The following is a 10,867-nucleotide window of genomic DNA, read 5'->3' as shown; positions in this document are numbered from 1 at the left end:
ATTTTAATAATAAAAGCCAGAATGTTCATTACAAGCTGCGTTATTTTTGGCATGCTGGGCTAGGAGAAATAAAACAAAAACACCAACTTTTTGTGTTTTCACAAATGAATAGAGAGAGCTACAATAGTATGAATCAGTGATTGATGAGAACTGCCGTGACCCACATAGGAAAGTATGGAGAGTGCCCGAATAAAAGTTTCACCACTGTGTCATGCAGCATTCAAAGTTCTGCGTGGGAACAAATAATATAACTCTATCCATATCGATATCTATCTATCTATCTATCTATCTATCTATCTATCTATCTATCTATCTATCTATCTATCTATTTATCTATCTATCATCTATCCATCCATCCTTCCGTCCATCTACATCTGTCTGTATATCTATTAATTATTTATCAATTATCTATATTCATTCTATCTATCTATCTATCTATCTATCTATCTATCTATCTATCTATCTATCATCTATCTCTTTATCTATCTATCGTACCATACATCTATATCTGTCTGTATATCTGTTTATTATTTATTATCTATCTATCTATATATCGATCAGCTATCTATCTCTTTATCTATCTATTCTTCCAACCATCTATATCTGTCTGTATATCTAATAATTATTTATCAATCAGTTATCTATCTATCTATCTATCTATCTATCTATCTATCTATCTATCTATCTATCTATCTATCTCTCTATCTATCTATCCATCCAACTCTTTCCAGTCCACTTCTTTCTCTCCTGATCTGTGTCAATATATTAGAACCAGTGAGATAGCATCTAATTATGTTCCAGTTGACCCATGCCCTCCTCCATTCATATCTTAATAAATTTCCATCCCAATGACCTTTCATCAGTTCAGAATTGCCCCATAAATGTTTAAAAACAATGTTTCACTGAAGACAACCTCCCCTTCCTTTTAATAAATCAGATCATTTATCAGCCCTATAATGTATATTTTATAAACGATGAGACAGTGGCTGAAGTATAGTCATGAGGAGAAGATTGATCCCCTTGTACAGTGACATATAAAGAGGGGACATTTCTTCTCCTTCTCTCTCTGAACCCTGGCAGTGTTTAAGTTGAAATGAGCAGTTCCCTTGTTATGAATGTAACACCATAGGGCTTGATTGAAGATGATAGGATTCGCTGCATTGTTTGAGAAATGTGTTTCCAGTCAATGCTGCAGACCACAATCCACAAATAAAACTTGTAGACTTGGATGGAAATGAATTAAGTCAGGATTAACTCTTTAAACTCAGCTGTGATATTTTCATCAACTTTTTTTTTCTCCAGCTGTATTACATTTGTCATTAACAGAACTGGAGGGGTGTTCAATAAACCCTCACAAGACACTGTCAACTGTAACAAAAAAAATCCTGATCTAGTACTTCAACTCAGGACTATGATTATTAAAACTATAGTCTGCATAGTTTATATGTGTGAGCTTATAGGCAGCAGTGAAGTATTTTATGTAGTGGGTTTAAATCAACACTGAGAGGAGCTGGGAGAAAGGCAATGCTTTATGGTTTGGGACTGTGTTTGCTTTGGGGGGTGTAAATTAAATGTGAGTGGGGGGTCACGGGCACCAAAAAGAAGACAGCAATATTTAGGAAGGGAGCTGAATAGGGTCAAATAATTGATGTGGAGGTCTCTCCTCTTGATAAGTGAATCAAACTTATTACAGAACTGAAGTAAAATTAGATTTGCCCTGACAGATTATGAATAAAGGGATTTCTATGGCGTGATACAGGATTACACAGCAGCAATACGTGTAAGGATTAGGTGAAAGGCTCCATGAAATGAAGGGAGTAGTAGTAGTGTTTTTGTGTGCTAGCAGGAGGTGATGTGGGGATAATACAAGGCCTGTCTATAACAAATCGGGGTTCCCCCCATCTGCCAACGTCTAATGTCCTCTCTCTGTATACAGCGGCGTGGGATTGGCAAGGGCACATTTTGAGAAGCAGCCCCCTTCCAATCTGAGGAAGTCCAATTTCTTCCACTTTGTCCTGGCTCTCTACGACCGACAGGGGCAGCCCGTGGAGATTGAAAGGACAGCCTTCGTGGGCTTCGTGGAAAAAGAGAAGGTAAGGGGTAATGCCCAGGTGTGCCTAGGTGGCAATCTTCTGAAACAGTTTCCAGAGACAGTTTGCTCCTGGTCTAAAGTTTGCCCTCTAAAGTGCTGTCTGGGAAGACCGAGGAGCAGTAAATATTTTATAACCCTTATATTAAATTTGAAAGTAATGCGTGTGCATTATGTTTTAAAAAGACCTTTATAAGCTTAAAGGCAAACACAGTATTGTGTGAGCGATCAAACATGTAAAAGTTTTTAAAGCAAAGTGGTCAGTTCCGAAATAGTCAGAATTAGTTAAGTATTAATTGCCCTGGGGCAGCTGGCAAATATGTATTTTTATTTTCCCACTTGTCCTCACCTAAGTCAGTATTTGTACCCCCTAAAATGAACCCCTTCATTTATTAAATAATCATATCATTAAATATAATTTACAATATAACAACCCTTATATTTTAAGAATGACTTTTCTTCATCGCATGAAATATTCTCTCCTTTTAATAACCTTACCACCTGCCCCATATCATTATTAATCCTGTGGTGCAAAATAATATCATTGTGAAATATAGATGCTATATTAATCTTTCATTATACTGTCCCTTCCTCCCCTGAGCGATTGTTACATTTTTATTTTGTTTGCTCCTTACAATGCAATCGCAAAGCTTATATGATAGGAAGACTTCGTGCTATTTTTTTTTAAATTTTTTTTTATAATAATAATAATAATAATTACAATAATAATACGATTTTTAAACACATCATGATTGCATTAATCAGAGGTTGTTGTAATGTTTTTAAAATGTATTTTTATTCTTAAAATCAGGAAACCAGCAGTGAAAAGACCAATAATGGAATCCATTACCGACTACAGCTGCTCTATAGCAACGGTAAGTATTGGAGGTTAAAGTTCTGAATGAATGTTGACAGCTAGAGGTAAAAAGAAAAAAGTTTGCACAGGGATTCTAAATAACTTTGTGTGGTTGGATGTTGTCAGCGTTCAAAAGACCCAGAATTGTTCCAAATAGAGAGTTATAATGTGACATGTAGTGCTATATATGTATGTGTTTCTATACCAAATGTAGCACGTGTTCCCCAATGCCATCCTCATGTATATACTTTATATTTAACCAGCAGATCCGTTATCTGCCCCCTCTAATACACTGCAATTAGCAAAGATAGAAAAGAAGAGCACTATTTACATTTATACACTTTGTTAGAGTCAATGACACTTGCAGAAATATCAATATTAAATAATTTACCTATTTTCCACCTAAAAGCTTAAATAAGTATTATTACTGCAGAAAACAACAACTAATCACAAAATAATTTACCTCAAAGAAATAAGGGTCTAAAAAATAAAAAAAAAAGTCTTAAAGAAATAAGGATCTAACACAAAACGATACAAAGTCGCAATTATTTATTTAGTTTCGTGTTCAGATGCAAAGACAAGGCTTGGATTCTTGTAACCAGATCCCTCCGACACTTATATACAGGATTAACCCTTTGTGCTCCGCGGACTGGAAGTGATACGGATTTTACAGATGCCATGTTTGCAGTACTATAATGGAGCTTTCAAATACACCGGCTGTCATCTACTTTTATATCAGGCCGGGACTCTGCTCATCAGATTATCTGGTGACTTGTAATTTATAGGGGGGTTAACTCTTCCAGTGCCAAATAAAAACCCTTTCGGGCTGTATGTGGATTCAAATCATTCTCATTTCTGCGACTATTTTAATGATAAAGGAAGACAAAGTCCAAGTGCTAGGATGAAGTTTGTAACACTGAATGTTACTATATGTATATATGGGTCTATAAAAGGCAAAAGGTTCCTGTATTATTGGTCTATTGTACGATATTCATATCATGGCTTTCCAAAGGGTTGATTGTAATGTATGTAATGCATACCTGTATGTATGTGATGAATGATTATAATGTATGTAAATTCATGTATGTATGTGATGATTATAATGCATGTAATGCATGTATGTATGTGATGATTATAATGTATGTAATTCATGTATGTATGTGATGGTTATAATGCATGTAATGCATGCCATAGGTGATGATTATAATGTATGTAATTCATGTATATGTGATGGTTATAATATATGTAATTCATGTATGTATGTGATGATTATAATGTATGAATGTATTTTGCATTATTACAAGATGAAAGCATGTGTATGTTGTATATTGTGTTATTATATTATAAAAGCATGCCATTTTGTAATATAATGTTATGATACATGTGTGTGTGTGTCTATTGATTTGTCTACCTAGTTGTCTATCTGAGCTATATTTCTAATGTATCTCTTATAGTTCTATCTCTTGTGATCTATGCATGTACATTATAATATAGTAAGTGTGTGTGAATGTTTATAAATAGATAAATACGTTTAATAATTACTCTTGCTGAGAATGAGTGTTTTGCCCTTTATTTGGGAAGTTGATCAAACCTTATTTGTATTCCTTATTGTATATACAATCGATGTTGCTGGATTGGCGACGTTTCGGTTCCTCTTTGGGACCTTTATCAGGGAAGAGACATGCACATTCCTGTTGACATCTTTGTCCTTTCCTTCGCAGGTATTAGGACAGAACAGGACTTTTACGTACGATTAATAGACTCCATGACCAAACAAGTAAGTGCTCACGTTTGAAAAAGCAGACATCCCGGCATGTAAATGAATATATCGCTCGCAGTGTCCGGGTCATGCAGTAAAGAGGAAGATGTCAGTATGTCGATCAGTGTGTTGTGCAGACCTTCTTGGACAATAAGTGCTTGTGTGCCCTGAATGGGTCTTTTAGGAGCCTCTGTGTATAGGAGATGTGACATGCGCAGGGCTATCTGTGGGTTTTGGTTTAGTGGCTCACTGAGCAAGAGGTCGGACTGGGTGATGACAGATGGGTAGGGCTGGATTACAAAGGCTGGAGCTGAACTTTGTTACAGGACTGTTTTACTGATTGCTGGTATGGGTCATATCTGTAAAAAGTGAATCAAGTGCTGTGAAAGCTCCTTTGCCCTAGGGTACAGCTGGTGTATGACTAAAAGTCACAGCATGCCCTGGCAGTAGGAGAACATGTTGTGGTTATGGCATGCTTAGCAGTCACTCTGTGTAGTTTACCAGCTGCTGTGATGCTAAAACTCTGAGTGCCCACACTTGTGCTTGCTGTGCCAGCAGGCTGCAACCAAGGCTTCTACTGTCCTATAGGGCACTGTTATTGACCAGCTGATGACCTACAAGTCTCAGCAGATGCCAGACATTAGTTAGTAGCTCTAAAACAGAAAGCTAAAGGGTACCAGATCTTCTAGGGCATGGCTTTAAAAATGCATGTTTACAAACACAGTTCAGATTGTTTACCAACCACAGGACACCTTTTATAGCTGCTCATTGGTAAAATGAATATCCAATTCAGTGCCAGCTAAATTTCAGATAGCAAGCTCTGCCCCCCTTTGCAGAGAGCTGATCCTAACCTATCACTTGTCTGGGATCCTATGACCCAAGTAGTGATCAATCAGCCTCAGCCCTGTGTCTATTGTAATCATTCTAGAGTATTACAGTAGCAGGCAAGGGTTGTTATATGAAAATAAATAATTCTGAAAATGACTGAATCATTATAAAGAGCTAATTAGATTGACAGCAGTATAGAAATCATGCTTCTATTTTAACCCTTTTCCTTAAAACGCTTTTTATAAAGCAAACATACATCTGATATTCTCATTTTTATTTTCCACAAAGCACCCCAGTCTCATTGTAACCTCCTTCCTTCCTGTGAATGTTATGCACTTCAGACTGTATTTTTGGACCTCTTTGCAGACACCTCAGGCATTTCCTCTTTTTTTTAGACAATCCTCTAGTAATATTGAATGTCTTTTTTTCTGATTTTTTTTTGATTAAAGAAAACACTGTGCACTAGTTCATGTATCATCATAAACAATATATTATACTAAAAGCTGTGCTTTTATTTTAGTCACATTGCTGGAATAGCCATTTAAATTATTTTTTAAAATGCAAGATATGTTATAGTGGAAGTACTGAATATCTATAAACAATTTTTAAAATTAAAAAAATCTGTACGATGCAGTTTAAAAATATATAACTAAACATGGATGAGCAGTAATATTCCTAGTTTTTTCTACAGTATTTGGCGATATGTATAGACAGGAATATATAAATATATATATTTTAAAATCTATATATAATATAATTAATGCATTGTTGTTAGAGTTTACCCTTTTTCCTATAGGATGTATTTTTACAATATTTTTACAGTTTGTTTTAAGAAGCCCTCTACTTATTTTATTTATTTTGCTGTTTATTGAATAATTTAATTCATTTCTAAATTGATATTTAGATATTTAGTAGTAAAAACATATTTTAAGATAGACAGTATCCTGTATATTTCAGTTTAGTTTGAGGGTATATTTGGCCCTTGATAATATTAGGCATCTGTCACAAAGTCTTTTTCATTTCTGACATGAAAATAAGTCTGAAATAAGCAAAATATCTATCTATCTATCTATCTATCTATCTATCTATCTATCTATCTATCTATCTATTTATCTATCTATCTACGTGTATGTGTAGGTATATGTAGAAAATGTGTGTGTGTGTTTGTGTGTACTGTATATATAATATTGTGTGTATATAGATATATAGATAGATATGACTGACTGCATATATTTGTTCATATATCACATACATAAAGCTGTACGATATGGGCTAGAAAGGGTAACAATGCACGGTGTAATATAGGTGAATAGTTCATGTTGATGCGCTGAAATGAAGCAGAAGCTGTGTTGTTTATGCCTCTTCCTGAAATTAGTGCCACACAGGCTTGACAGATGTGACTAGGGAAAAATCCTGTGAAAAGCTGCAGCCTCAGATGCATTTTACATGAGCTAGTAACCTGGAAAGTTATCTACGCAGAAGGCAAAGAAACTACAGTGTTCTGAGGTCAGATCCTCATACTGTATCATTCCTCAGCTGTCTTCTGCAGACAATCTCTTGCACGACAGAGACCATCTCATATATATATATATTCACACACACACATTATACTCGTTATACTTTTAACATAAGAGAAGATACATTCCCCAGCACACAATCCAGATGTTTTTGTTGCATACTTTTGCATCCATTGCATCTGAAGCCACAATGCCACGTTTAGGCACCTCTGCAAATTGTGATCCCTAACTCTAAGGATTCCATTTTTGGTTCATATATAGCAATGCATTAATTGAGAGAAAATTTCCCTGGAGGCAGCCACATCCTCCTTAAAGGTACAACATCACTCAAGAAGGCCATATCTCCCCAAGGCAGCTGAAGACATCCAGTGTGTGTCTGTATCAAATGTAAAAAAAAAAAAAGCAAAAGAAATATCAGCTGCTCAGGTCAGTTTATAACTACCAAAAAGGAAAAGGTGCGCATGAGTAGGGCCATACACTGAACAACTAGTCAGCATAATAAAACTATTTTAGAGTGTGTTTGTGTGCACTAGCACAGTCAGTAAACTTTCTCCCCAAGATCCTTCAGCCTTAGCTACAGGCTAACATTGAAGGTTCTCTTGGTCTCTCCAGTTGTTGCCTCCTTGAAATGAGATATCAGTGTACACCTCAGGCTCAGGGGTCCCATGAGATGAGAATTTTTTGCACCAGTGCATGAAGTAAATAAGAGTAACAGAAAGCCTCTGAACGTTGGAGCATTACCTGGTTGGCCTGGGAAATTTTAGCCAAGTTCTTTGTCGGCGGTGTAACAATAAGTCAGAGCTGTGTGGTACTCAGTAAGGCTGACCATACACAACTCAATAAGGCCAAGTTGTGTTTCTAGTTTTGAGCATTGCTTGTGATTATTTGTCCATTTCTGGACTGCTAGGAGGCAATAATAAGCAACATTGGATGGCACCAGTATTAATTATTTTACAGGAGATTTACTTTGCTAGAAAATTTTCCTGCAAGTGGGTTTTGATTAAAAAAAATTCACTGCCGTTGGGTCATGACCCTAAAGTGACTTGGGTAGATTTTGTTCCCATATCTGTTCATCCATAGCCAGCCCTGGAAAAGTTCCACCTTAATGTTTTAGATGGCACCTGTATGCTAGAGGTCATATGAATCTTTTGAGGATTTGACTATCTTTTTACCTTTCCACCTTTTTGCCTTCTTACTCTCTCTTTCTCCACTACCCTTTCTTTCTTTGCATCCATCTTTATTTCTCTTGTCTCTGACTTCTTCCCTCTACCTGACAATAAATTAGATTGCTCTTAAAGGTTCCAAACCAATAGCAAAGACTGATATTAGCTTCTAGTCACTGGTGGAAGTCCAGAAGTAGCAGAACCAACAGCGTGTCCCTATTAAGTGATTTTTATTGATGGCTTAAAGAAGGTCTCACCTATACCCATCACATGTACCCAGCAGGATAGGACACACTGGTGGTTCCATCTCTTCCTCTGTGCTCATATCTCTTCCTCTTTTAATCAAGGTCTATTATTTCACCTTGTGTTTTGGGTTTTGTTTTGCCCTTCTAAAAATATGCCTCCCACCTTTCTCTGCTTCTTTTGTATTTAAAATAGACTTTATTTAGAGGATATTTTAGCGTTGCCAAAGCAAATGGGGCTCCAATAGTGATGGGAATGTGCTTCATATATGGGTACAGGAATTATGGGGCGGTGGATAGGATCTGTATATGAAATCTAAGAAAAATAAGTCTATGTGGTGTATTATGTTCTTCTAAATCTACGATATTTTGTTACCTGCTGGGCAGCTATTTCTGCTGTCAGTCCTCTTTTCTTCCGGACGAAAATCTACATTCCTGTCCTCCCTATTTCTTTCTGCTATTCCCCGTACTACTCTTCCTCTCTCTCTTGCTCACTTCCTATTTCCTTCCCTTCCCCCCTTCTCTCAGTGGCTCTATCCCTCATTCTCTATTAGTCTTCTTCATTTACTCTCTCTCTTTATTTGCTCCTCTACAGTATACTCCTTTCTGTCCCTCTTTCCTTTCATTTCTGCCACTCTCATTCTCCCTCTCTTTCCATTCCCTACCCTTATTCTCTCCCTATTCCCTGCCCTTTACTCCTCCTCTCTCTATCCTTCTTTCCCTTCATTTCTGTCACTCTCTTTCTCTATTCCCTACATTCATCCTCTCCTATTCCTTACCCTTACCTCCTCTCCCTGTTCCTCTTTCCCTTTTTCTCTGTCATTCTCCTTCATTCTTATTATCTCTCTATTTCTCGTTCTCCATTTCTTCCTCTCTCCCCAATTCTGTTTCTCTTTCCCTCAATTCCTATCACTCTCCCTCTCTCACTCTCGCTCTATTCCCTCCCGTTTCCCCCTCTTTCTGTCCCTCTTTCCTTCAGTCTTTGTCAGTCTCCTTCATTCCCTCTCTCTTCCTCACTCCCCCCATTTCCTCATCTCTACAGTCACTATATTCTATTTGCACTAATAGGGTACTTGTTAGGAAGAGCGTAGGATACTTGATACATAAACTTATCCAAATGCGACTTTATAATTTATGACCCGAGGTAAATATATGGAATTTCTTTTACAAGCAGCTCTCACACTTGAAATAATTAAGAGGCGTAGGATCTTTTTTTTTTTAATTCTGTCAGAATAAGGTTAACCATTAGAATATTCTCAGCTACATTGGTTGGTTGGTTGAAAACATCTTTAAGTGTAACAGCAGCAGGCTGAATCACCTAAGGGTGTTCCTTCCAGAATGTCTTGTTTATCAGAGTTTAAAATCAATGACTGAGAAAAGGAACAGACTGTCAAACCGTCCATAAATGAATTCATCGCCTTTTATAGAATTGCACTGTTTGCGCGTAAGGCGCACTTTTGGTATAAAATTAATATTTTACACCAAACCTATAAAATTAATGTTAATATTAATTTTATAGGTTGAACTTGATGGACATGGTCTTTTTCTAGCCTGACTAGCTATGTAACTAGGTAACATTAGTGTTTTATAGATTCACCATGTATGCTTTGTTGACTGCCAACATGTCATGCAATGGTTTACTTTGAAGATTGTTGTCCATTTCATGGGTCAATGAAGCTTACAGTGTAATATCCATGCTACAGTGAGATATACCGATACTGATCTGCAATCACGACTAAGCTTTTGGGGCTACATGCAGCCCGAGCTGTGACCCCATTATGCCACTAAGAGGGCTCTGGAGGCCTCTGTATATTGGTAAGTTCCTTATCATCAGAGGCCTCCCAGAAATAACAAGGCCAGGCTACCTGTATGCATTTATAATGATATCATTGTCAGTAGAATAAGGCCGTCCCGTGGCCTATAAATTGAATGTACGACCCTCTTGTTTATTTAAGGTAGTCAAACGGCCTAATTTATTAAAGGTTTGAAGGGCCTGTGAAGTGAACCTGGCCTTATTTACTAAAACATTCAGGGCCTGTGAACTAAACCGTGGTCTGATTTGCTATTGCGGCAAATGGAATAATCTTATTTGCACTTCAAACATCCAATAATGTGCATTATTTATATATGTGTGTGTATATATATTAATCTATTATTATTATTTTTTTATTTTTCATAATTTGTGTTAAAAGTGCACACAGGATGACTTCGCCTCACCTTTAAGTATAGTAAATCAGCTTTAGTAAATTTTGGCTTTGCCTCATTTTAATGCATTTCACATTTTAGTAAATTGGGCAAATGCGGTTAATTCACTAAGCCGTATGATTTATTCTAACTGTGTTTATTTTAACTCACAGTCATTATTATATCCAAATTTTCAGCCCCCACACATAAATATGTGCAGTTTGTTTCT

At 36.6% G+C, this 10,867-nt stretch overlaps 1 protein-coding gene across 8 annotated transcripts in view; it reads left to right on the top strand.

Moving 5' to 3' along the window:
• EBF1 (early B-cell factor 1) overlaps positions 1-10,867 on the top strand; it is a 329,738-nt gene that overhangs the window by 337 nt on the left and 318,534 nt on the right. For all 8 annotated transcript variants that reach the window (XM_018564148.1, XM_018564145.1, XM_018564149.1 and 5 more), the window contains exons 2-4: positions 1,937-2,093; positions 2,901-2,964; positions 4,667-4,722. In XM_018564148.1, the coding sequence (XP_018419650.1) occupies positions 1,937-2,093; positions 2,901-2,964; positions 4,667-4,722 (277 nt within the window). The remainder of the gene's footprint in view (positions 1-1,936; positions 2,094-2,900; positions 2,965-4,666; positions 4,723-10,867) is intronic.

Source organism: Nanorana parkeri, unplaced genomic scaffold (assembly GCF_000935625.1).
Source record: "Nanorana parkeri isolate BGI_ZX_2015 unplaced genomic scaffold, ASM93562v1 scaffold729, whole genome shotgun sequence".
Taxonomy (NCBI): domain Eukaryota; kingdom Metazoa; phylum Chordata; class Amphibia; order Anura; family Dicroglossidae; genus Nanorana; species Nanorana parkeri.
Note: the sequence above shows the minus strand (reverse complement) of the source record. Positions and strands in the feature narration are given on the sequence as shown.